The 26,892-nt window shown below is 40.9% G+C and overlaps 1 protein-coding gene across 1 annotated transcript in view; it reads left to right on the forward strand.

Moving 5' to 3' along the window:
• Bin1 (histone deacetylase complex subunit SAP18) overlaps positions 1-26,892 on the forward strand; it is a 153,962-nt gene that overhangs the window by 65,088 nt on the left and 61,982 nt on the right. Inside the window, exon 3 of the mRNA XM_080276418.1 lies at positions 22,796-22,990. Within this exon, the coding sequence (XP_080132544.1) occupies positions 22,796-22,990 (195 nt within the window). The remainder of the gene's footprint in view (positions 1-22,795; positions 22,991-26,892) is intronic.

Raw genomic sequence — 26,892 nt, forward strand, 5'->3', positions numbered from 1 at the left:
AGATCTTGAGGAAGGTAGAGGTTGAGGAGGATTGTAAAATACTGCAGGAGGATTTGGATAGGATACACAATTGGAGCCAAACGTGGGAAATGAAATTTAATGTAAAGAAATGTAAAATATTGAAAACGGGTAAAAGTACCAGGAGGCCATCACTGAATTATTTGTTGGGTAATGAATTAATCACAAAAAGGAGAGAAGAGAAAGATTTAGGAGTGCTGGTCCAAGATAGTTTGTCACCAGAAAAGCACATTAACAAGATATTTGGAGAGACTTATAAACTCTTGACTAACATAAGTGTAGCATTTCATTATATGGATGAGGAGATGATGAAAAAATTGATAGTGGCCATGATCCGCCCCAGATTAGAATATGCAGCGGTAGTGTGGTCCCCACACAAAAAGAAAGATATAAACAAGATTAAGAGAATGCAAAGAACAGCAACCAAGATGGTCCCCAGTCTGACAGACCTGTCATACAGAGAGAGGCTGGAAAAACTGGATTTGCCTTCCTTAGAGGAAAGGAGAAAGAGGGGAGACATGATTGCAGTGTTCAGGACCATGGTGGGAGTAGATAAAATTGACAAAGAAGATCTGTTTGTATGGGATAAGAGAGCAACAAGAGGACACGGAATGAAATTGAAAAAGTCAAGCTGCTTGAAGGATATCAAGAAATATAGCTTTCCTTACAGAAGTATAGACTTATGGAATAGCCTGGACAAAGAGATCGTCCAGTCTAAAAACTTAAATGAATTTAAAGCTAAATTTGACTTATTGAGAAACAGCGACGGAAACCCACGAGCATAGTACATTCCGTGTATATCACAATTAGGTATATTAGGTAAATACTTAAATATTTGGAATGACTTAGACAAAGAGGTGGTGGATGAGAAAAACATTCATGTGTGTAAAGGTAGATTTGATAAATGTGGATATGGAGACAGGACAACACGAGCATTGCTCAATTCCTGTATACTACAAATAGGTAAATACACACACACACACACACACACACACACACACACCATCAACATAGATGGAGCTCTTTGTGGATTGTAGGGAAATAATCGCCTAGTCAACGGCGAAAAGGAGACCAGCCCCTTGTGATTATGTGAATGAATATGTGAGGGGTGGTCCCGTTGGATATTAGTGAAAAAAAACATAGGTTCCAGTCATAAAAAGAGTACAAGAGACAGTGAAAGTATAAAGCTTTCGTATGGTTGCATCATGGCAGAAAGAGATAGTTCATTGTATACATCTAATGACTGTGAATTTGCGGTTTCTCTGATGAAGATAAGGGTAAAGGAAGTATTAAACTGAACCAAACAAGAGTAGCAGGAGTGGTGAAAATGGCAGAGAGGAATATCCAAGAGTTAAAAAAGGTATGGTCAATACAGAGTTGCAGGGACGGACCTTAGAACAGGGAAAAGAGATTAAGGTAATGCAGAGCAAGTTGGAAAGCATCTGCACATGCAGTGTTGAATAAGAAAGACAAGTTACAGAATTAGGAGTGATTAACGAATCTGCTTCAAATGAAATAAAACAGCTCAAGAGGGAAAATAAGAGGTTGAAAGAAGCAAGGGACAGGGTGAAAATTAAACTAGATGAGCATGAATCTAGATCAAGGATGCAAGACGAACACATTAAGGAAATCAAGGAGCAACACAAGGTGTGGAAGAAATTTCAAGAGAAAGGAAATATAAATTTGAAAGAGAGTATAGAACAATAAAGCAAGGAAAAGGTGGAGAAGGAAATGGTTAGGGTACTAAGAAGTAGAGAATCTTTAGTTAGGGATGTAGCAGACAAGAAAAAAATGCTTGATAATTTCAGGAGTAAAAGAAAAACATATGGCAGTAAGATGAGGAAAGGAAAGAGAAGAACTGAGTAAGGCCAAAGAGATAATATCAGTAGTTATGGAGGGTAACAACGAAGCTCAAGAAGAGATTGAAGAAGTGTTTAGGCTAGGAAAGTATGAGGAGGGAGGGGCGAGGCCACTTAAAATAAAATTTAAGTCTCAGGTAATGGTAAATGAAATCATCAACAGAGCATGGAAATGATCAAAGAGGGGTTCAAGAATGTTTGGATAAGGAGAGATGCAAATGAGGAAGAAAGAGCTAAAATAAAGGAGCTAGTAAAGGAAGCAAAGGAAATAAATACAGAACAGAGGAAGAGAAGACAATGTTCTATTGGAGAGTTATGGATCAGAAATTGTAGGAGTGGTACTGACGGAGAGAGGAAGAGAAGAGGGAATAAAAGACAACAGAAAAAGTTTGAAAGTGGCATATATTGATGTTGATGGTTTAATATCGGCACAATTAGAAATCAGCATTTTCTTGAGGGTACATGAACCAGATATTATGTGCTTTATAGAGACCAAGTCAAGAGAGGATATTGATATCCATATGGGAGATGGTAAATACAAACTGTAGAGAAGAGATAGAAAAAATGGGAGGAGGAGTGATGATAGCAGTGAAGAACAACATAAATGTGGGTATGTGGAACTGGGAGAGGGCAGGGCTGAAGTGATAAATATGAAATAGAAACCGGAGAGAATGGCAAGGGAGACATGGCAGTAGTGTATATTCCCCCTAAGACAAGGGCATAGAATGACGATGAATGCCAGATATTGTCAGATATGGTTAGATATCTACAGAAAGTGATTGAGAAAAGCAAAAACATATTCTTTTGGGTGATTTTAATTGTAAAGAGGTGACCTGGGAGGATTGAGACTCAGGAGGCAGTGAAGATTCGTGGGGCACTATATTGTCAAATATAGCATTGAATAATGTAATGACCCAGTGGGTCAAAGAAGAGACAAGATTCAGAGGCAATGACACATCAGCAAGACTAGATTTACTGCTAACCAAAGAACCTGGCGTAATTGAATCTTTGAAATATCTGTGTCCTATAGTAAAAAGTAAGCATGTGATCATTGAGTTCCAGATGGTAAAAGGGAACGAGGTGTGAAGAGATGAGTTTTATAGGCAGGGAAGGTACAACTTTGGGAAAGCAAACTTTCCAGAACTGAGGAAATTTTTCAAAAATGCGGATTGGAGAAAATTGAGAGAAACGAGAGATACAAAGGGAGTGGGATATCTTTCTAGACCTCTGTTATTCAGGAGTGGAAAAATATGTGCCAAGAGTAAGTGGGAAAGAAAACACGATAAAAGACTGGTTTAACAGATGGTGTGTGATAGCAAAAAAAGAGAGGGACATGGCATGGAACAACTGGAGAAAGAGAGGTAACAATAGAACAAAGGAAGAATATAGAAGAACTAGAAATGAATATACAAGAATATGTAGAGAGGAAGAAAGGAACTTTGAAAAAGGTATACTTGACAAATGTAAGGAAGAACCCAAATTGTTTTGTAGATTTGTTAATGGTAAAAAGCCCGAGGACTGGATGGAATCTCTACTTGGGTACTGAAGGAATGCATAGAACAACTGGCAGATAAGATTCACTGTTTAATTGTGTGTTCTCTGGAAGAAGGGGAAGTGCCTCGGGAATGGAAGAGGGTCAGTGTGGTACCAATTTATAAGGGAGGAGACAAGGAAGAAGCCCTGATTCATAGACCAGTGTCCCTGACCAGCATGGTCGCAAAATTGTTCGAGAGAATCCTGAAAGACAGATGGATAAAATATCTAGAGGATGTGAACATTTTGGCTGAAAGTCAGTTTGGATTCAGAAATGGAAGGACGTGCTACAGGAGAAAGACGGTTGGGTGGATTGTGTGTATTTATATTTGGAGAAAGCCTTTGACAAGGTACCCCACAAGCAACTAATGTGGAAAGTGGAGCACATAGGAGGACTGAAAGGAAACCTGGATTAGATGAGAGACTTCTTGAGAGACAGACAAATGAGGACATTAATAAAGAATAGGATGTCTGGATGGAGGGAAGTAACAAGTGGAGTCCCACAGGGCTCAGTGTTAGTGCCAGTAATGTTCCTAATTTACGTAAACGATATGATAGATGGAATGAACAGTTATGCAAGTCCGTTTGCTGATGATGCAAAGATCTTGAGGAGAGTAAAAGTTGAGGAAGACTGTAAAATGTTGCAGGAGGACCTGGCTAGGATTCATGATTGGAGTTGGATGTGGGAAATGAAACTCAATGCAAAGAAATGTAAAATATTGGAAATGCGTAAAAGTACCAAGAGGCCATCACTTTTTGGGTAATGAACCAGTTATTTGATGGGTAATGAGCCAGTCACAAAAGTGAGGGAGGAGAAAGCTTTTGGAGTGGTGGTCCAGGATAGTTTGTCACCTGAAAAACACATTAACAGGAGAGAGAGACGTATAATCTCGTGACTAGCATAAGAGTATCATTTCATTACATGGATGAGGAGATGATGAAAAAATTGATGGTGACCATGATTCGCACCAGGTTAGAATATGCGGCAGTAGTGTGGACCCCACACAAAAAGAAAGATATAAAAAAGATTGAGAGAATACAAAGAACAGCAACCAAGATGGTCCCTAGCCTGGTAGATCTGTTGTACAGTCGGCCTAAGAAGTGACGGCGGAGTATCAAGAAATTTTCGGTCAGCGACAGTGCACATATTCTTCCTTATATCTCTATGAGGTGAAACCTAATACGTAAAATTGTTACAAAAAACAATAAATCAATGCCAAAGTACCTGTATATTTCAGAATTGTATGAAGCAGTTCGTTAGTTACGATAATAGGAAATCCTAAACGGAACTAATTGAAAATTCACAACTGTCGCTCAGGGACAGTCAGGAATAATTTGCGGAGTTCAAATCTAGTATGGTAACACGCAATAATTTTTTAGTAGCGTAAGACTGATCAAAAGGGAGCTTCAATAAACAATAAAATTTAGCAATTGTTATTTATAAAATAATTTCCGTTACAATACCAGGGAATAATTTATAGTTGTTTATTTCCGTTTCCAATATCTCCATGGATGACGACAGAAAGCGGGAAGACGGCGTAAGCCAGTAAGCTATTTTAAATGTTTCGATCAACACGCACGAAAAGGGATAACATTTACTCAAAGACATGCAGTTATTACACTGCCTTTGGCCAGTTTTCCATTAAGAAAAATCTCTGGATTATTTAATATAAGGCAGAGCGCTGCCGGTGAAAGAAGTATAAAAATAAAACCTCGATGTTTGCCTAGAGTCGGAGTTCCTTGCAGAATGCTAACTTTTGTCATAGTCTGATATCCTCAGTGCATAATCGATTAGCAAGAGTAATAAAATGCAGAGGTTCATAAACAAATCATTGAGTTCAAAACTTCCAAATCAGCATTTTCTGTTCAGCAGGACATTATAGTTTCTTTAAAAAGACAGATATTAAGATTAAAAGATGGAGTAAAGAGTGCGTGGTTTTGCATTGCAAGAGTTTATGAACTCATGTTTTGGTCCTGTTTATTGCTTAATGTATGAGAAAAAGGCAGAATCTGTCATACCTCCTTACAACTAATAATAATTTTGCATCAGTTGGGAATAAAGTTGCTAATTATAATTATTATTGGAGAGAGGAAGACGGAATAAAAGGCAGTATGGTCTTGCTGCTACCGCAGGTAGGGCATCATTACGAAGAATATTTTCATTGTTATGGCATCTTTATTGTTGTTGGATCATCACCATAGCATTTTAAAATAAGGCAGTGTATTGCAGTCACTAGAATTTTCCTTAACTGGTCTTCAAAACTAGAGCTTCTGTATTTGAAATCCTGGGAAACAAATCAGGAACACAGAGTTATAGACCTACTACCCACCGCACGTGGAGTAATACATCTCACATTCATTCAAATTGGGAAAGGTAAGAGTAAGAAGAGGACACAGAATGAAACTGAAAAAGCCAAGTTGCTTGAAGGATATCAAGAAATATAGTTTTCCATATACAGTAAACCCTCGATATAACGAACTAATTTGGGGGAGGGATGGGTTGCTATATCCGAAAGTTCACTGTATGCGAGGGGTCAGTTTTTCTGAAGGATTACCAAACTCAGTTCGCTATATAAGGGGAGTTGTTCGGTCCTGCGTGCTCAAACATAACCTAAACTAACTCTGTGAAGTTTTACATGTAGAATTCAATGGTTTATGAATTTATACATGTAAATACAATACTGTATGAAGTTGTAGGCTACATATAGATACAATACATATAATAAGAATACAGTATAATGTAGTGCTGTTACAGTACACTTACTTGCCAGGAAAGGATGCTGTTGAAATGCACTTACTGTGCCAGGAAGGGATGCTGTTGTCACCGAGGACTGATTCCCAAACTTCCCCCTCATTTAGCAACTTTTGTTCGCATAATCCAGGGGAAGTTTGGTCGCGAATTGGCTGTTCGTTTTATCCAAAATTCGCAGTACCAGGGTTTGTTATATCGAGGGTTTACTGATGCATAGACCTGTGGAATAGCCTGGACAAAGAGATTGTCATTGCAGAATTTGACTTACTGAGAAACAGAGATGGGACCCCACGGTTGTAGCTCATTTCCTGTACATCATAGCTAGGTAAATACAACTAGGTAAATACACACACACACACACACACACACACACACACACACACACACACACACACACACAGGAAGCAGGAGGCAGTGAAGATTTGTGGGACACTATATTGTTAAATATAGCAATGAATAATGTAATGACCCAGTGGGTCAAAGAAGAGAAAGATTCAGAGGTAATGACATGCCAGCAAGACTAGATTTACTGCTGACCAAAGAACCTGACATAATTGAATCATTGAACTATCCGTGTTGACACACCACCATGACTAGATTTACTGCTGACCAAAGAACCTGACATAATTGAATCATTGAAATATCTGTGTCTTGTGGGAAAAAGTGATCATGTGGTCATTGAGTTCCAGATGATAAAAGGGAATGTGGTGTGAAGAGATCAGCTTTTTAGGCTGGGAAGATACAACTTTAGGAAAACAAACTTTCCAGGACTGAGGAAATTTTTCGAAAATGCGGATTGGAGAAAATTCAGAGAAACAAGAGAGATACAGAGGAAGTGGAATATCTTTCTAGGCCTCTGTAATTCAGGAGTGGAAAAATATGTGCTAAGAGTAAGTGGGAAGGAAAGCAGGAAGAAGGATTGGTTAAACAGAAGGTGTATGATAGCAAAAAAAGAGAGGGATATGGCATAGAACAACTGGGGAAAGAGAGGTAATGATAGAACAAAGGAGGAATATAGAAGAACTAGAAATGAATGTGCAAGAATACGTAAAGAAGAAGAAAGGAACTTTGACAAAGGAATAATTGACAAATGTAAGGAAGAACCCAAATTGTTTTATAGATTTGTTAGTGGCAAATTGAAACAAAAGGAAGGAGTCACCAGACTGAAAGTAAAAGGAGAGGTCTATAAAGATGTGGCAGCACAAGCTGAAATAATGAACAAATGTTTCCAATCAGTCTTCACCAAAGAAAAGGATTTTTTGGAGGGAGAGGGAGTGACTAGAAATGTAGTGAAAAAAGTTATAAAAGTGGAAGTGCAGGAAGTGAATAAATTACTGGAAACTCAAGATGTAAGGAAAGCCCGAGGACTGTACGAAATCTCTACTTGGGTACTGAAGGAATGCAGAGAACAACTGGCAGAAATGATTCACAGTTTAATTATGTGTTCTCTAGAAGAAGTCGATAAGTTGGATTTGGAGGATGGTACGAAGGGTGATCAGAAAGTAATGACAGTTCGTGCTATAACATGAAAACCTTGAATGATGGGAGGTAGGGGAGCAAGGAGAGTGCAGAGTTGCCTGTCCTTACGAGTTTGAACTTGTCGCCGTATGCCTGACTTTTCTTGTTTTATTGTTGTGAGTGAATGCTTCACTCTTGTTTTTGCTCTCTGGCCAGAAACATGGATTACTCGAAAGAAGGCTGCAGGTTCTACATTTTTACGAGGTGGAAACTGGGAAAGAAAGCAACAGAGATTCGAGGGGAATTATTACAAGTTTATCCAGACACTACTCCTTCCCTGGAAACTGTTTCCCGCTGGATTCGTGCTTTCACAGCAGGAAAAACTGAATTGAAAGATGAACAACGCTCTGGACGCCCCCGGACATCCGTGACCGAAGCAACAACTGTCCGTGTACGGTCCATCATTGACGAGGATCCAACTGTAACTCTTAGGTTCTTAGCCTTGGAGCTTGATATCAGTTATGGGAGTGCATATGACATCGTGCATGAACAATTACACCTGAGGAAGAAGTGTTGTCGATGGATACCCCATTTGTTGACTGATGAGCAAAAGGCTGAACGGGTGAGGATTTGTCGTGTCTGGCTTGCTGAATTTTAACCAAATGGTCCAAAACGGTTCTCAGATGTTGCTACTGGAGATGAGTGTTGGATTTCATTCTTCACAACCCGTGACAAGCAGTCAAACATGGTGTGGTTGGGCGATGAAGACCCTCGACCTCAGATTTTGAAGGAAGGATTTCGCAGCCGGAAGCGCCTTTTCACCATCTTTTTCAATTCTCAAGGACCAATATGCGTGGATGTGATGCCTGAAAAGTCCACTATCACAGCCCAATACTACACAGACCAGGTCCTTCCACAAGTCTTGGAACACAAGGCCAACACCGCACCAACCCGCCGTCGGTCTCGCCTTTTGCTGCACCACGACAATGCTGCACCCCACAAAGCTCGCCTCACTATGCAGTACCTGGAACAACAAGGTATAACTCTGCTCCCCCACCCACCCTATTCCCCTGACCTGGCTCCCTGTGACTTTTGGTTGTTTCCAAAAATTAAATCTGCCATCGCTGGGAAGCAATTTCATCGCATCCAAGACTTGGCACGGACCGTCAATTCAGAACTCCGAAGTATACCGTCTTCAGAGTACCACGCTTGCTTCATGAAGTGGAGAAAGAGAATGGAACACTGCATAGAGGTTGGAGAGGAGTACTTTGAAGGAATGTGAGTCATAGTTTGATAGTTCTTCATGCTAATAAAAGTTTATGGACTCACTGTCATTTCTTTCTAATCACCCCTCGTATACGTTTATTGATATCTGGTCGACAGGACGGAATGCATTATCAGGGAGTAGGATTGTTGCTGGGTTGTAAGGCAAATAAGGCTTTATGTGAGTGGGATCCTATAGATGAGCGATTGTTATACGCACGGTTTAAATCAAATCATGGCAACATCAGTCTGTTTGTGTGTTATGCACCTACTAATGATGCACTCAATGAAAGGAAAGACACATTTTATGAAAAGTTGCAAGAAGGAGTGGGAAGGGTACCTAGACATGATGTTTTGATCTGCATTGGAGACTTTAATGCAGTAATGGGCTGTTCAAATGAGGGATTTGAGGCATGTATGGGTAAGATGGGAGTTGGTAGTAGGATGAGTGAAAACGGAGTGAGGTTTGGAAGCTTCTGTTTAGCAAATGACTTAGTCATCGGGGGCACACTCTTTCAGCATTGCAATATACAGAAGACAACTTGGGTGTCGCCGTGTGGAAAATATAAAAATCAGATTGATCACATCGCTATCAGTAGGAGGCACAGAAGTTCTCTGCTAGATGTTCATGTTAAACGGGGAGCGGATATTGGTAGTGACCATCAACTCAGCATTGCAAAAATAAGGTTTAAACTTAAAAATCAGAAGAAGGAAAAATCTGGTGTTGGTAGATACGATATTGTTAAGCTTAGAAGGGAAGGAGAAGAAAAGGAGGAATTCAGATTAGAATGCAGAAATAGGTTTTTGGTGTTGGAAACATTGGAAGAGGGGGAGAGAAGTGTAGATGAGATGTGGGAGGATGTGAACAAAGTTTTGCATGAGACTGCTGAATGTACGATTGGAAGGAGACATAGCTTCAGGAGAAAGAAATGGATATCAGAGGAAACGTGGGATATGATAAAAAAGAGAGGTGAGGCTAAATTGAGGAGTGAGATGCAATGCGTTGATGAACAAGAGATTGAATTAGCAAGAGCTGCGTACTGGAGTTTGAATTCAGAAGTAAGAAGGTTAGCTAGGAGAGATAAAAGAAGATGTGTGGATGAAAAGGTTGCAGAGACTGAAATCTTAATAAACAAAAATGATGGACAGAGTCAAAGAATAGCATATGAATCGATTAGAGAACTGAGTGGTAATGCAGGTAAACGCAAGGAAATACCAGTTAGAGACAGGGAAGGAAATTTATTGACCAAAGATGGAGATATTAAAAATAGATGGAAAGAGCATTTTGAGACAGTTCTTAATAGACCAATACCACCAGAAGAGGATATACCGTCTGCTCAGGAAGATTTAAATATAGAAACAGGAGAGTTGAGGCTTGCAGAAGTGGAGAAAGCAGTAAAACAGTTAAAGAATAATAAGGCACCAGGGGAGGATGGTTTATTTCCGGAAATGTTTAAAGTGGAGGGGGATAGATTAATAATGATCTTGACCAAGCTATTCAATAAGATATGGGTGACGGGGTTACTACCATCAGTTTGGAAGAATGGTGTGATTGTTAAAGTTCCGAAGAAGGGAGACCTGAGTGAATGTGGTAATTGAAGGGGAATCTCTTTGTCACCGATAGCTTTGAAAGTTTTCAGTAGAGTGTTGTTAAATAGGTTGGAGCCAGTGGTTGAGGGTATTCTGAGGGATGAACAGGCTGGTTTTAGAAAGGGACGTGGTTGCAATGATCAGATCTTTATAGTTAGGCATTTGATGCAGCAAGTTAATGAAATGAGAGTACCGTTAAGTCTTTGTTTTGTTGATTTTGAAAAGGCTTTTGATAGTGTTTCGAGAGAGACTATGGGGAAGATCATGAGACATTATGGAATACCAGAGGAGTTTGTGAGGGTCATTATGAACATGCTTGAGGACACATTTTGTAAAGTGATGGTTGATGGTTGTCTGAGTGATTCGTTTGAAGTCAAGTCCGGAGTAATTCAAGGTGGTGTTCTATCGCCTTTACTATTTATATTGGTCATTGATTACATTATGAAACGCGTTGGAACAGAAACCGGTGCAGGTATACTTTGGGGAGAGAACAGGAAACTTTTGGATTTAGATTATGCAGATGATATAGCTTTGATTTGTGATGGCCCAGAAGAGATGCAGAGAGTGTTGGACTGTTTGGTGAGTGAAGGTCGCAAGGTGGGTTTGGTTATTAATTGTGGAAAAACTGAAATAATCAATATGAATATGGAAAATGCGCAGGAATGTGTAATTGGAGGTATGGTTGTAAAGCAAGTTGATAGGTTTAAATATTTAGGTACTTATTTAGCCAAGGATGGTTCTTTGAACTTTGAATTCGAGGAAAGGTTAAAGAAGGCTAATCAGGCAATGGGAATGCTTAAAAATATTTGGAATAACAACAATTTCTCTGTGCATACAAAAATCAAACTTTTTAAGGTAATGGTTAGGAGTATCTTAATTTATGGACATGAGTCTTGGTACAGCACTGTGACTATGGAAAATAAATTCTTGGTGTTTGAAAATAAAGCACTTAGAAGAATATTAGGAGTTAAGTGGTGGGAAAGGATACCAAATAGTAGAATTAGAGAAATAACGGGAGTGCAGCCGGTCGATGAATATGTTAGATTCTCACAATGGAAGTGGCTAGGACATGTGTATAGGAGACAGGGAATAGTACAAGGTACACCAGGGTGGGTGGCACTTGGTAGGAGAGGTAGAGGAAGGCCAAAAGAGACGTGGGTGAGGACAATGAGACGGGAAGCTGGAGATGAATGTTGGGGAGATCTTGAGGAGTTAGCACAAGATAGGATGTGGTGGTGTGAGTTCATCGAGGCCCTATGCATCCCCGAGGGTGCCACAGGAAATGATTCATTCATTCATTCATTCATTCTAGAAGAAGGGGAAATGCCCTGGGAATGGAAGAGGACCAGTGTTGCACCAGTTTATAAGGGAGGAAACAAAGAAGAACCCCTGAATTATAGACAAGTGTCTTTGACCAGCATAGTCACAGAATTGTGTGAGAGACTCCTGAAAGATGGATAAAATATCAGGAGGAGATGAACATCTTGGCTGAAAGTTTGGATTCAGAATTGGACGGTCGTGTGCTTCCAACTTGTTGAGCTTTTACTCAAGAGCGATTGACGTGCTACAGGAGAGAGACAGCTGGGTGGACTGTGCGTATTTAGATTTGGAGAAAGCCTTTGACAACCCCACAAGCAACTAATGTGGAAATTGGAGCACATAGGAGGACTGAAGGGAAACCTTTTGGATTGGATGAGTGACTTCTTGAGAGAAAGACTAATGAGGACAGTAATAAAGGATAGGATGTCTGGATGGAGGGAAGTAACAAGTGGAGTCCCACAGGGCTCAGTGTAAGGGCCAGTAATGTTCCTGATTTACGTAAATGATATGGTAGGTGGCATGAACAGTTATACAAATCTGTTTGTTGATGCTGCAAAGATCTTGAGGAGAGTAGAAGTTGCAGAAGACTGTAAGATGCTGCAGGAATACCTGGCTAGGATTCATGATTGGAGTCTGATGTGGGAAATGAAATTCAACACAAGAAAATGTAAAATATTGGAAATGAGTGAAAGTACCAAGAGGCCATCACTGAATTATTTGATGGGTAATGAACCAGTCACAAAAGCAAGAGAAGAGAAAGATTTGCGAGTGCTGGTCCAGGATAGTTTGTCACTGGAAAAACACAGTATCAAGTAGTTAGAGAGATGTACAATCTCTTGAGTAACATAATAGTGGCATTTCATTACTTGTATGAGGAGATTATGAAGAAATTGATAGTGATCATGATCTGCCGCAGGTTGGAATATGGGACAGTAGTGTGGTCCCCACACAAAAAGAAAGTAATTAACAAGATCGAGAGAATACAAAGAATAGCAACCAAGATGATCCCTAGCCTGGCAGAGCTCTCTTACAGAGAGAGGCTGGAAAAGCTGGATCTGCCTTCCCTAGAAGAAAGGAGAGAGAAGGGAGACGTGATCGCAGTGTTCATGATGGGAGTAGATAAACTTGATAGAAAAGATCTGTTTGTATGGGATGAGAGAGTAAGAAGAGGACGCGAAATGAAACTGAAAAAGCCAAATTGCTTGAAGGATATCAAGAAATATAGTTTTTCATATAGATGCATAGACCTGTGGAATAGCCTGGACAAAGAGATTGTCCAGTCTGAAAACTTAAACGAGTTCAAAGCAAACTTTGACTTATTGAGAAAAAGAAACGGGACCCCACGAGCATAGCTCATTTCCTGTATATCACAACTACGTAAATACTAGGTAAATACTGTACACACACACACATCACCAAAAGAGGAGCAGCTTTGTACTGACTGTAGAGAAATATAGTTAAAACAGCAGCAAAAAGGAGGCCAACCTATTGTGATTGTGTGAATTGAATGCGTGAGTGGTGGTCCCAGGCGATATTAGTGTAAAAGCCGGAGGATTTAGTAAAATAAGTGCGCAAGGCACAGTAGAAGTTTAAAATTTTCGTTCAGCTGTTTAATGGCGGAAAGAGAGAGTCATTTGTTTACCTCCACTGAAGGTGAGTTTGCGGGTTTCTCCAATGAAGACCGGAGTGGAGAGAGTATTAAACTGAACCAGACAAGAGTAGCAGGTTTAGAGAAAATGGCTGAGAGAAATGCCCAGGAATTAAAAAGAAAGGTATGGTCAGTAATTAGAGAGATGCAAGAATGACCACTAAGAGAGAGATTAACCCGAGGCATCCCATCGATATATGGGTACGTCACAACATTTTGTCACAGCTAGTCCTGTTGATGTACTGGTACGTCGCGCAGTTGCAAGGTTCATAAATTGCACAATTTTCAATTTTCGCATGTGATTTTTCGTACGTATACACGGAATACCTTCCTCTGTTCCTCTGCAAGATGCCAGGCAGGGACAATTCCTTACACCGCGTTACCCTCCCCCCCCCCCGCATGCCATTATCTTGGCAATTCACCTGTTACCAGTGACCTCGCCAATAAAGACATTCAGGGCCAGAGTGATTCCCCAATCGATGACAATGTAGAGGACAAAGTTTACATAGCATTAGAGGAAGAAACAGTCAGAAATGATGATCAGGTAATGTTGCCGTAAAAGGTCAGGTATGTTGATGAATTACTGAGTGAAACAATGCTTATAATGCCTATATTACTGTTTGAAAACCAATATACTCTCGTACTACATATAAATTCGTACCAAATAGATAAATAAATACTGTTTATGAGTGGTGTGGAATAGTTACTCCCTCATAGAACTTGTTTTCTTTGGAGCCAGCCTGATAGAAAACCCAGTAAGGTAAGGAGGTACTGTTACCTGTATCGAGTATTTTAAACCTCAGGTGAGCGATTTCTCTATGAATTTTTTATGTTTCTCACCAAAAGCGGAGGTTTTAACCAAAAAAAAAATTTTCCAAAATAGCTCGGGATTGGGGGGTGTCAGAGGTGCGAAATAGCTCGGGACGTGACGGGTTAAGGATTTGAAAAACGAGTTACAGAGCGTATGTTCATGTAGTGTGAGGCAAGAGAGAGAAGTTGGAGAATTGAAAGTAAGTAATGAATCAGCCACAAATGAAATAAATCAGCTTAAGAGGGAAAATAAGAGGCTGCAAGAAGAAAGGGATACGATGAAAAGAAAACTTGATGAGAATGAATCGAAAGTGAAGATGCAAGATGAGCACATTAAGGAAATCAAGGAAGAACACAGAAAATGGAATAAATGCAGGAGGAGGGGAAAATAAACCTAAAAGAGATTATGGAACAACAGAGGAAAGAAAACCTGGAAAAGGTAGAGAATGAAGTGGTTAGAGTACTAAAAAGTAAAGAATCACCTGTCAGAGATGCAGCAGACAAGGAAATGCATGATTATCTCAGGTTTGGAAGAAAAACCAATGTCAGTGAGGTCAGAAACAGAAAAGGAAGAGGGCGAAGGAAATAGTGTCAATAGTTATGGAAGGAAAGGATGAAGCCCAAGAGGAGATCAAAGAAGTGTTTAGGCTGGGAAAATATGTGGAGGGAGAGGCTAGGCCACTAAAAGTAAAATTTCAGTCTCAGGTCACAGTAAATGAAATAATCAAAAGATTTGAAAATTAGCAGATAAGGAGGGATTCAAAAATATCTGGATAAGGAGAGATGCAAATGAGGAAGAGAGAGCTAAAATAAAGGAGCTAGTTCAGGAGGGTAAAGAAAAAAACGACCAGAGAACAGAGGAATAGAAGACAGCTCTATTGGAGAGTCATGGCTCAGAAGTTGAGGAAGTGGTACCGAGAGAGAGAGAGGGAGAGAGAGAAGGACAGAATAAAATGCAGTGCAAAAAGATTGAAAGTATGAGTAGCATATGCTGATGTAAATGATTTAATCGCAGCAAGGCTTGAAATAGACGATTTCTTGAGGGTAAATGAGCCAGACATTATGTGGTTTGTAGACACCAAGCTAAAAGAGAATATTTAAATCCAAATGGGAGATGGGAAATACAAACTATGGAGAAGAGATAGAAAAGAGAAAACAGGAGGAGGTGTGATGATAGTTAAAAACTGCCTAAATGTGGATACTGTGGAACTGGGAGAAGATATGGTTGAAGTGATACACAGGGTAAGAGGAACCAGAAGGAGAGGCAAGAGAGACATCGCAGTAGCATGTGTCCTTCTCAAGACGGGCGTGGAATGAGGAGAAATATCAGGAGATGTCGGACATGGTTAGATACCTACAGAAAGTGACTGCGAAAAGCAACAACATAATCCTGATGGGTGACTTTAATTGTTAAGAGGTAAACTGAGAGGAGTGGGACTCAGGAAGTAATGGAGAATTGTGGGGCAGTATACTGTTAAATATAACAATGGATTATGTAATGACCCAGTGGGTCAAAGAAGCGACAAGATTTACGGGGGATGACAAACGAGCAAGACTAGATGTAATTCTAACCAAAGAACTTGATGCAATTGAATCCCTGAAATATCTGTGTCCTGTAGGAAAAAGTGATCATGTAGTGATAGAGTTCCAAATGATAGAAGGAAATGGGGAGACGAGATGAGCTGTACAGGTATGGAAAATACAACTTTGGGAAAGCACAGTTTACAGGATTAAGGAAATTTTTCAAAGAAGCGGGTTGGCGAGAATTCAGGGAAACGAGAGATACAGAAGAAGTGGGATCTTTCTAGACATGTATAATATGGGTGTAGTAAAGTATGTGCTAATAGTTAGTGGGAAAGAGAACTGGTGAAATGACTGGTTCAGCTAGAGGTGTTTGATACAAAAAGAAAGAAAGGGATAAGGCTTTGAACAAATGGAGAAAGAGAGGTAATGATAGAACACAGGACGACTATAAAAGAACCAGAAATGAATGTACAAGAATACGTAGAAAGGAAGAAAGAAACTTTGAAAAAATTATAATTGACAAATGTAAGGATGAACCTGAATTGTTCTACAGGTTTGTTAATGGCAAATTGAAACAAAAGGAAGGACTCAATAAACTGAAAGTAGAAGGAAATGTCTATGAAGATGCAGTTATCCAAGCTCAAGTAATGAAGAAATGCTTTCAATCAGTCTTCACAAGAGAAAGTGATTTTGCCGAGGGGGAGAGAGTGACTAGAAATTTAGTGTTAAAAGAAGTAACAGTTGGAGTGCAAGAAGTATACAAATTACTGGAAACTTAAGATGTGAGGAAGGTCTCAGGACCAGATGGGATCTCTAATTGGATACTAAAGGAATGCAGAGAATAACTGGCAGATAAGATTCACAGTTTTTTCAAGTGTCCTGTGGAAGAAGGGAAAGTGCCTAGGGGAAGAGGTCAGTGTGGTGCCAGTTTATAAAGGAGGGAACAAGGAAGAACCCCTGAACTATAGACCAGTGTCTCTGACCAGTATGGTTGCAAAATTGTGCAAGAGAATCCTGAAAGACACATGGATAAAATGTCTGGAGGAGATGGACATTTTGCCAGAAAGTCAGTTTGGATTCAGAAGTGGAAGGCCATGTGTTTCCAACTTGTTGAGCTTTTACTCAAAAGCGATTGATGTACTACAGGAGAGAGATAGTTGGGTACATTATGTGAATATAGATCTGGAGAAAGCTTTTGACAAGGTACCTCATATGTGACTAATGTGGAAATTGGAGCACATAGGAGGACTGAAGAGGAACCTCTCAGAGTGGTTGAGAGACTCTTGAGAGACAGACAAATGAGGACAGTAATAAAGGACAGGATGTCAGGATGGAGGGAAGTAGCAAGTGGAGTCCCACAGGGCTTGGTGTTAGCACCCGTAATGTCCCTGATTTATATAAACAGTATGATAGATGGAATGAACAGTTATGCAAGTCTGTTTGCTAATGATGCAAAGATCTTAACAAGAGTAGAAGGAAGAAGTCTGTAAAATTCTGCAGGAGGACCTGGATAGGATTCATGATTGGAGCCGGATGTCTGTCTATCTGTCTGTCTATCTATCTGTTGCTGGACGCCTCAGTCCTGTAAGGGGTGGCCAAAAACAAATCGCCCCCATGTCGCCTTGTCCACCGCCATTTCATTGCCCCGCTCTCAGCTCACACCCTCCTCTCTCATGTACCTCTGCACACCAGCCCTCCATCCCATCCTTGGCCTCCCCCTCCCTTTCCCTCCCTCCACCTCACTCACACTCACTTCGTCAGTCTGTCGCTCTCCATCCTCTCCACATGGCCAAACCACCTCAGTGTGTTTCTCCTAACACTTCCTATCACATCCACATCCACACTGCAGTGCTCCATCACTTCCTCATCTGTCAGTCTGTCTTTCCATGTGACTCCACATGCTCCTTTCAAATAACTCATTTCTACTGCTCTCACTCTTGACTCGTGTCCTTCCAGCAAGGTCCAAGCTTCGCTTCCATACGTTAGAGTTGGTATCACAATACTGTCATGCAGTAATTTTTTTACTTCCATGCTCGCTTCTCTGTTTCTTATCACTGCTTTCAAAGAACTAGCAACCTTTCTTCTTGTTGTAACCTTTCAAGCACTTCTTCCTCTAACCTTCCATCCTTACTCATCACACTACCCAAGAGTAATCCCTCCACTATCCGATGTAATAGAGCCAAAGGCATATCCGGAAAGTGGTCCCGTCCGGAAGGTGGACTGGTACTTAAGGACCCTAACCCAACGTAACTTTGAAAGCCACCAAAAGAACTCCCTACTGGACATGTATAGCACCTATTTAAACCTATTTAAGGACCTATTCACACCAATAATTGACATAAAGCGTGAAATACATGAAAAGGAACCAAAGAATGAGGAATTAGAAGCGACTGTGCCTCAGCCAGGCTACTTACAGCATGTCTGTGGCTGCCTTCTTAAGACTTTGGCAGTGGTGAAAATGCTTATGAAGCACGTACAGTAATCCAGTGTTGTGCTGCACTTTCAGTAATTCTTTGCACTGTGAGTTATAATTGTTTAACACTGCACATTGTTAATTGCACCACGCCAGTTTCAACCACCAGTTTGCACTCCACAGTTAATCCTTTGCACTCTAAATTCTAATTTCTTACCACTGCACAACACTGTAAATTCACGTGTGGTCTACTGGAGAGGTATTGCAGTTTATTCATTGTTTATTCAGAAGAAAAACGAGCACGTGTGGGATCCACTGCGATAAGCATCCACTCTCGATCGAAGTTAGGCAGTAACTGTTGGAGTGTTGGTGACGGGGAAACAGAGTTGCCAGATCGCAACAGCCACATTACCAAACTCATCAATTTTCATTACCAAATTTAATTTTTCATTACCAAATTTGTAAAGCTAGCATTTATTCTTCACCAATTATATATACAAGTGGAAATACGTGTAATCACTCTCCTTATAATTAACAGCATGTTGATTATTTTCACACTATGTAGGCTAGCAAATTAATCACAGAGAGCAGACCCAATCCACCATCTCCATCCTGTGTATCCTCATACATGTGAAAAATCCATTTGGTAATGCATTATTCTGATTCCTTACCAAACAAATTTTTCATTACCAAATTGGCCCACATTTGGTAATGAAAAATACCAAATGGCAACCCTAACAGGGGAGGGGGGAGGAAGGAAGGGGTGAAGGGGACATGGTGTAAACAGCTGTTCAGCGCTGCGCGGCAATTTCAAATTACGGGAGGGGAAAAAAAAAAATTTTTGGAGAGGGGGATTTTTTTCTTTTCTTGGCCATTTTTGGGATCTGAAGGTCAAGGTCCACAATGTCCGGTAAGTGGGGTGTCCAGAAAGTGGGCGTCCGGATACTATAGGGATTTCTGTACTTAAATGCCCTCACGTTTTCCATTTCCTCCTCATCCAACCTCACTGTACATTCACTGACTTCATTTCTCTCGAAGACCATAACTTTACTCTTCCCTACATTCACATTTAGATTCTGTTTCTTACACACACTCCCAAACTCATCCACCAAACCTTGCAGCTCCCGTTCATCTTCACTTAACAGCACATTATCATCTGCAAACAACAGTACAGGGAGTTTCCAAACACTACCCTCTCTCATAAGGGCTCCTCCAACATCCACTGCCCTACCTTGTATCTCTTTTATAACCCCATTCATATACAGATTGAACAACCATGGAGACATGACACATCCCTATTTCAGTCCAACCGTCAAGTAGAAAAATTAACTCAGTTCGCTATCCACACGCACTTCAGCCTTAGCACCCTCATATGTATTCTTCACGGCATCCAACAACTTCCCATTTACTCCTTATATTCTTAATACTTTCCACAATCCATGTCTATCCACCCTTTCATATGTTTTCTCCAAATCCTTGAAGGTCGCATACAACTTCTTTCCCTTCTCTAGAATCTTTTCCACTTATGATCTGAGAATGAATATCTGATCTACACAACCTCTTCTCTTCCTAAAACCTCCCTGTTTTTCTGCAACTAATTCCTTCATTATTTCCCTAACTCTGTCAATAAGTATCCTATCATATACTTTTCCTATATCACAAAGAAGACAAATACCCCTATAATTACCACACACTTCTTTTTCACCTTTATCTTTGTGCAAGGGAATAATTATACCTTACTTCCAATCCTCTGGGACTTTACCATCCTCCCAGGCCAATCTGCACATCTTCCACATCCATTCTAGTACTCTCTCTCCCCCCTGCTACAGCATTTCACCACACACTCCATCAATTCCTGGGGCTTTCCCCATTTTGACTTTCTTCTTTGCTTCCACAACTTCCATCCTACTGACTTCTTTCTCTCTTCTCACAACCCTCCGTCTCCCAACCATTCCCCAGCCACTTATAATTGCATTACTTTCATTCCCTATGTTCAACACTTCCTTAAAGTGTTCTCTCCATCTACTCACTTTTTCTCCCTTCTCCACTAACAATTTACCATTTTTATCTTTGCTCCCCGACTATGGTAATTTCTTAGACACTGTCTAACTCTCTTTACCACTTTCCAGAACATTTTCTTACATTCCCTCCACTTTACAATCAAATTCCTTCCATATTTCGCATCCACTTTCTTCTTACTCTCTCCTACTAGCCTAATCTTTTCACCTCTCTCTTCCTCTCAACATATAACTCTCTCTTCTCTCCCTCAACTTCTTCCACACCTCTGTTTCTCAGTCATTCACTATATGCTTTCTGCTTTTGTGCCACAGCCTGTCTCACCTCTTCATTCCACCATGCTGTTCCTTGCACCCCCTTTCGTCTTCTCTTCACCCCACACACCATCTCACATGCGGCACAGATTTGTTCTGTGAATACCTTGCACACACTTTTCACGTCCCTCGTCTGCTTCAGTCCATATACTGTATATCCAATTGTTCCTCCACTTCTATCTTATATTCTACCTTTTATCCATCCTCTTGTAACCTTTCCACCCTCCTTGCATGAACTACTTCCTCCTGTCCTTCCCTTCTTCTATTCCTACATTTCATTTGACACATGATTCTGACCACCACCAAGTGGTGCTCAGAAAGTCCACTCTCCCAAACTCTATATGCTCTTGCATTCATTACGCACCTCTCATCATTTCATCCACACACACATAATGAGTCATTGCCTTCCTTTCATTCAGTTTACCACCCACTTTTCTCCTCACTCTCCACATATACCTGTGGATCATTTTGTGCCTGAAGAGGGTATTGGCTGTCACCAACCCCCTCCTGGCACAAATGTCCACTAGAGCACTGCCATTCTCATCCACCTCTGCTTGCACACCCCACTCACCAGCTACTCCATCCACTTTCACATTCCCTACTTTTCCATTCATATCTCCAATCAAAAACACTCTCTTATTGCTTTCAAACTTTTCCATGCACACTTCCACATTTGTCCAGTACTCTTCTTTCATCCTGCTTGAACGATCTTGCATTGGCGCATATGCTTACACAGTCGCTGACATTTGTAGTCCAACTTTCAGTCTTACCCACACAATCCTTGAGCCAACTGATCCATACATTCTTAGATTCTCCTTCCATCTCTTGCACACAACAGTACACACCCCTTCTTTTGCCCTCTCATTCTCACCCACTCCCATGTATATACCCCATCTATACTCTCATTCTCTCACCTCCCCATTTAGTTTCAGTTAATCCACTTACATTCACTTTTTCATCCTCAAGCACCTGGACACACTCTCTCTCCTTCAGCTCATCATTTGCACCCCTTACATTCCATGTCACAATCCATACCATGTCCTTTGTTCAGTCCTTAGTCATCACCTGTTGGCCAGTCCTAGTCCAGGGTTTCTTGTTCGTATTTTTAGTTGTTTTCTGGGGAGCGGCACTAACCCTCCGCCAACCCACTTATTGTCACGCAGGGAACACGTGTTGGTTGGTTATAAGGTTACCACCCAGCGTTGTAAATAATTTTGTGGTTTACAGGAACCAGATGTGGGAAATGAAATTCAGGAAGAAAATAAATTTAAATATTGGAAATGGGTGAAGTTCCAAGAGACCATCACTGAATTATTTGATGGGTAATGAACGAATCACAAAAGTGAGAGAACAACTTGGGAGAGCTGGTCCAGGATGATTTGTCACCCAAAAAACACATTAACAAGATAGAGAGATGTATAATCTCTTGACTAACATAAGAGTAGCATTTCATTACATGGATGAGGAGGTGTTGAAAAAATTGATAGTGGCCATGATCCGCCCCAGGTTGGAATATGCAGCAGAAGTGTGGTCCCAACACAAAAAGAAATTGACAAGATCGAGAGAATATAAAGAACAGCAACCAAGTTGGCCCCTAGCCTGGCAGATCTGTCATTCAGGGAAAGGCTGGAAAAGCTGGATCTGCCTTCCTTAGAAGAAAGGAGAGAGAGGAACGATATGATTGCAGTGTTCAGGGCCATGATGGGAGTAGAAAAAATTGACAGAGAAGATCAGTTTTTATGGGATGGGATAGTAATAGGAGGACATGGAATGAAACTGAAAAGCCAAGTTGCTTAAGGATATCAAGAAATATAGTTTTCCATATAGATGCATAGACCTGTGGAACAGCCTGGACAAAGAGATCGTCCAGTCTATAAAGTTAATTGAGTTCAAAGCAAAATTTGACTTACTGAGAAACAGAGATGGGACGCCTTGAGCACAGCTTATTTCCTGTATATCACAACTAGGTAAATACACACACACACACACACACACACACACACACACACACACACACACACACACACACACACACACACACTCACACACAATTACACCCAAGTGGAGTGACATCTCACACAGCTCAAACCACATTACAGCTGTTTCTGATGAAAGTGTCATTTTTATCAGCCATGTAACATTTTCATGAAGTATACTAGGCTCTAGTGTATAGGGTAGTCTTTGTTTCTGCCATCAGTTTTTCCTTGACAGTTTTCTTCTCATGTTTCCTCAGCACTGCCTAACCTTTTCTTTTTCTTTCTCTCTCCCCCCAACCAGGATGGATGCAACCTTAAAGGAGCTTGTTAACCTCATCCAGGACGTGAATCCAGACACTCGGCGCCGTGGGACAATTTTTGAGTTTCGTCTGATATACCCAGACCTAAACAAACCAATACCACGTATGAAAGAGCTTGGCACCGTTACCATGGGACAAAAAGGCTTCGATGATACGAAGACACTATTACAACTAGGGTATGTGCATGAGAGGGGTGCAGGGAATAGGTGATTGAATGAAATGATGGATGAGGAACAGTCATATACAGTGGGCTTGCACAGTATGCGTGATCACAGTGCGTGAATCACATAGTACACGTGTGACCAAAAGCATGGCTATAAAACTTTGAATGTGTGAGTTTAGTCCACAATACGTGAGGGAGAAGCAAGGAGTGGCCTAAAACCGCTATTTACCCAGACTATTTGGCCCCCCCCCCCCTGCACAGCGTGTCTATTCGTGACGTTAGAGGCTCGTGGAGAAGGTGCTCAAGAGGAGTCTACAGTAAGATCTCACCAATAACAACTTTGACAATAACATTTTCAGCAATAACGGTATGTTTGAATAGATACCTGTACTCAGTTTCTATAATTACATTTGGATTCACTAGAATAACGGTTATTTCACGAATGTCAAGTTGTTATACTACAAATATGTCCATAAAGAAGAGATGAAGGAAATTGTCGAAAATGTGAGCAGTAGCGAGGAGGAGGATCCTCCCTTCACCACCTCCCCTGACTTGCCTGCCACCATCCCCTCCACCTCCACTGCCCACCCTACTCATGAGCCACCTCCACCTCCACAACCCCACCTGATGCACCTGCTCAACCTGGCACACCTGCAACCCCCACCATAATGACTGTTGCTGCTTTCTAGAAGTATAACATTCGACTGACTGTAAATTTCTTCATCAAGGCCTGGAATAATACAACATTGGCAACCATTAGACATGCATGGTGCGGCGGGGACATTCTAAGTGTGTTGCCACGCCTCGGAACCCCTGCTATTTAAGTCCATCAGGCCTGTCGTCTTTTGTTTTTGAGATGACTGACCATATTTTTATTTTAGCTATACCTGTAGCATATGTCTTAAAAATTTTTCCTTTAGTATGTCCCTAAAGTTAAAAAAATATCAAGGTTTGAGGAGGTCCTGCCCATATGTTATCTTCCCACAAGATTATGTATTCACATTACGAGAAATCACAGTGTGCAAGGTTGTGGACTGCCCATCCACTCACGTACTGTGCGAGCCCACTGTATATGAGTGTAATGATGGTTGAGGGAAATTTTATTTAATAGGGGAAAATAGGAGTGGAATAATGCATACATGTGAAAGCAAGCTCATGAAAACTATGATGCTGATCACAGACAACTATATTAATGTTATACACTACCTTTTTTTTTTTTTCCCTCAGCTAGTGTTATTTCTATCTTTTTGGACCTGTTCTTCATTTTAAAAAACTCTAACAGTAGGATATGAACTGCTGTAGGTTGAAGTTTGGGGAAAAATGGATCTGGGAAGTGAGTTCAAACAGAAGCAGTTTGGTGATTAAGGAATTCTGATAACGTAGAAATTATTCAATATGGCAGTACAACAGTCAAGTCATGGGCGCAATCAGATGCCCATGTAGCAAGGGGGAAGGTGTGGAGATGTGGCACAATAGCTGCAACTTTGTCTGGTATAACTGAAGAGGTAGAGCTGGAACTGGATTTGATTTCCATAAAAAAACCATTTGAAATACCCTATGAGACTGGCATTGGACAGATTCCCCATTTCCAAGTAGCTTAGACATTATCTTCACATAACTGCTTCTCTCTTCATAACCTGAACCTAGGTGGACTGCACCAGAAGTATTCTGCCAAACTGGATTACCAGACCCAGCTTGTATCAGAATTAGCCAGGTGAACTAGACAATGACCATCGTAATTGTAGCTGCCAGAGCTGGATTGGAACACATTTCTGGAAAGAAAGATGAACTAGATCAAATTTGTTTTTTAGTAGTAGATCCAAACTGTGAAGAGCAGAGGCAAGGCATTACAGTGAAACTCCAGAATATTAGGAAGTCAGCAAAAAGGTTTAGATAATGCCACAGTATGAAGCTGTGATGTGGGGAGGAAAAAAAAAAAAAAGTGCAATATTATGTTGGTGAGAGGGGAGGAAGAGAAAAGTTTGTGTTAAAAATATATATATATATTTTTTTGGGGGGAGGGGGCATCCTGTCAGAATTTGAGTACAGTTGTATATGTAACTTTTGTGTGTGTGTGTGTGTGTGTGTGTCTTACCTAATTGTTCCTACCTAACTGTATCTTTACAGGAATGAGTCAAGCTCGTACTGTCCTGTGCCTTAAACTGTTTTTATCATACATCGCCTTAAATTCATGAATTTTTTTCACACATATTGTTTCATTTGGTAGTGCATTCTACTAATAAATTGTCCTGTTTGGGAAACTAAATTTCCTTACATCTTTATCACCACTCTTTTTATGCATTTTTTTGCAGTGTCCTCTTGCTAATGCTTCGCCACAGGTTATATATTAATTTATGTTTATTTTCTCCTTCCCTGATATGCATTTCATCCATCCATCCATCATCCAATCCTACATTGCACCATGAGGAGCGTAGGAGCCAGGGGCTAGGCAGTTGGTCTCGACATTCAAGATGAGAGTGACCAGCCTCACTCATCCCTGAGTGGCATTACATGAGTAATCAACCCCAACCACCCCTTGGATATAAACCTTCACCGGCTCAATCCTATTGGAGCGGAATAATTAGCCACAAAACCACCAGGCGCCAAAATTTGGTTATATGGTTACCACCCAGCGTAGTAAATGGTTTCCTGGTGCACAGGAAACCATTTGGCTTGTCACTCAGAGTAGAGTCACCCACAGGCTGAAGGAAGTGGAAAGAATGAAGGAAAGAAAGACAGAAGAGGGAGTGTAAAGTCACCCATAGGCAGAAGGACAAGGAAAGAACGACAGAAGAGAATGGAAGGAAAGAAGGATGGAGAGGAAAGGGCAGACACCCGAGAGCAGCGCTACATCGAGTGGGTGGATGGTGAGCGCCCCCACCTATGCATTTATATAGCATGATCATGGAGGGATTAGGGGTTAGTGCCCCTCCCCGGAAAACAACTAACTAAAAAAACAAACAATAAGCCTCGGACAAGGACTGACCAAACGATGACGGCCAAGGACCGGACAAGGGACATGTTTATTGGAACGTGGAATGTAAGGGGAGCGAATGATGAGGTGAAAGAGAGAGAGATTGTCCAGGTGCTTGAGGGTGCGAAAGTGGATGTATGTGGAATAACTGAAACAAAATTGAGAGGAGAAAGTGTGAGAGAATGGGAGTATGGATGGGGTACATGTGCAGGAGTAGGTGAGAATGAGAGGGCAAAGGAAGGAGTATGTATAGTTGTGAGTAAAAGATGGAAGAGGAGCATAAGACAGTATGGATCAGTTGGGTCAAGGATTGTGTGGGTAAAGTTGAAAGTTGGAATACAAATGCGAGCGATTGTGTGTGTCTATGCGCCAACGCAAGATTGTGCTAGAAGAGTGAGAGAAAAGTTCTGGACAAATGTAGAAGTGTGCATGGAAAAGTTTGGAAGGAATGAGAGAGTGTTTTTGATTGGTGATATGAATGGTAAAGTTGGGAATGTGAAGGTGGATGGAATAGTTGGTGAGTGGGGTCTGCCTGCTGAGATAGATGAGAATGTGAGTGCGTTAGTGGACATTTGTGCTGGGAGGGGGTTGGTGATAGCCAATACCCTCTTCAGGCATAAAATGATCCACAGGTATACATGGCGAGTGATGAGAAGGGTGGGTGGTGAACTGAATGAAAGGAAGGCAATGATTGATTATGTGTGTGTGGATGAAAGGATGCAAAGATGTGTAATGGATGCAAGAGTTTATAGAGGTTGGGGGAGTGGACTTTCTGACCACTACTTGGTGGTGGCCAGAATTAAAATTCAAGTAAAATGGAGGAATAGAAGAAGGGAAAGACGAGAGGAAGGAGTAGTTGCAAGGAGAGTGGAAAGGTTACAAGAGGATGAGAAAAAGGCAGAGTATAAGAGAGAAGTGGAGGAACGATTGGGCAAATATGA

The sequence above is a fragment of the Coenobita brevimanus genome, chromosome 65 (genome assembly GCF_032717465.1).
Source record: "Coenobita brevimanus isolate Jiangsu-jjx chromosome 65, ASM3271746v2, whole genome shotgun sequence".
Classification (NCBI taxonomy): domain Eukaryota; kingdom Metazoa; phylum Arthropoda; class Malacostraca; order Decapoda; family Coenobitidae; genus Coenobita; species Coenobita brevimanus.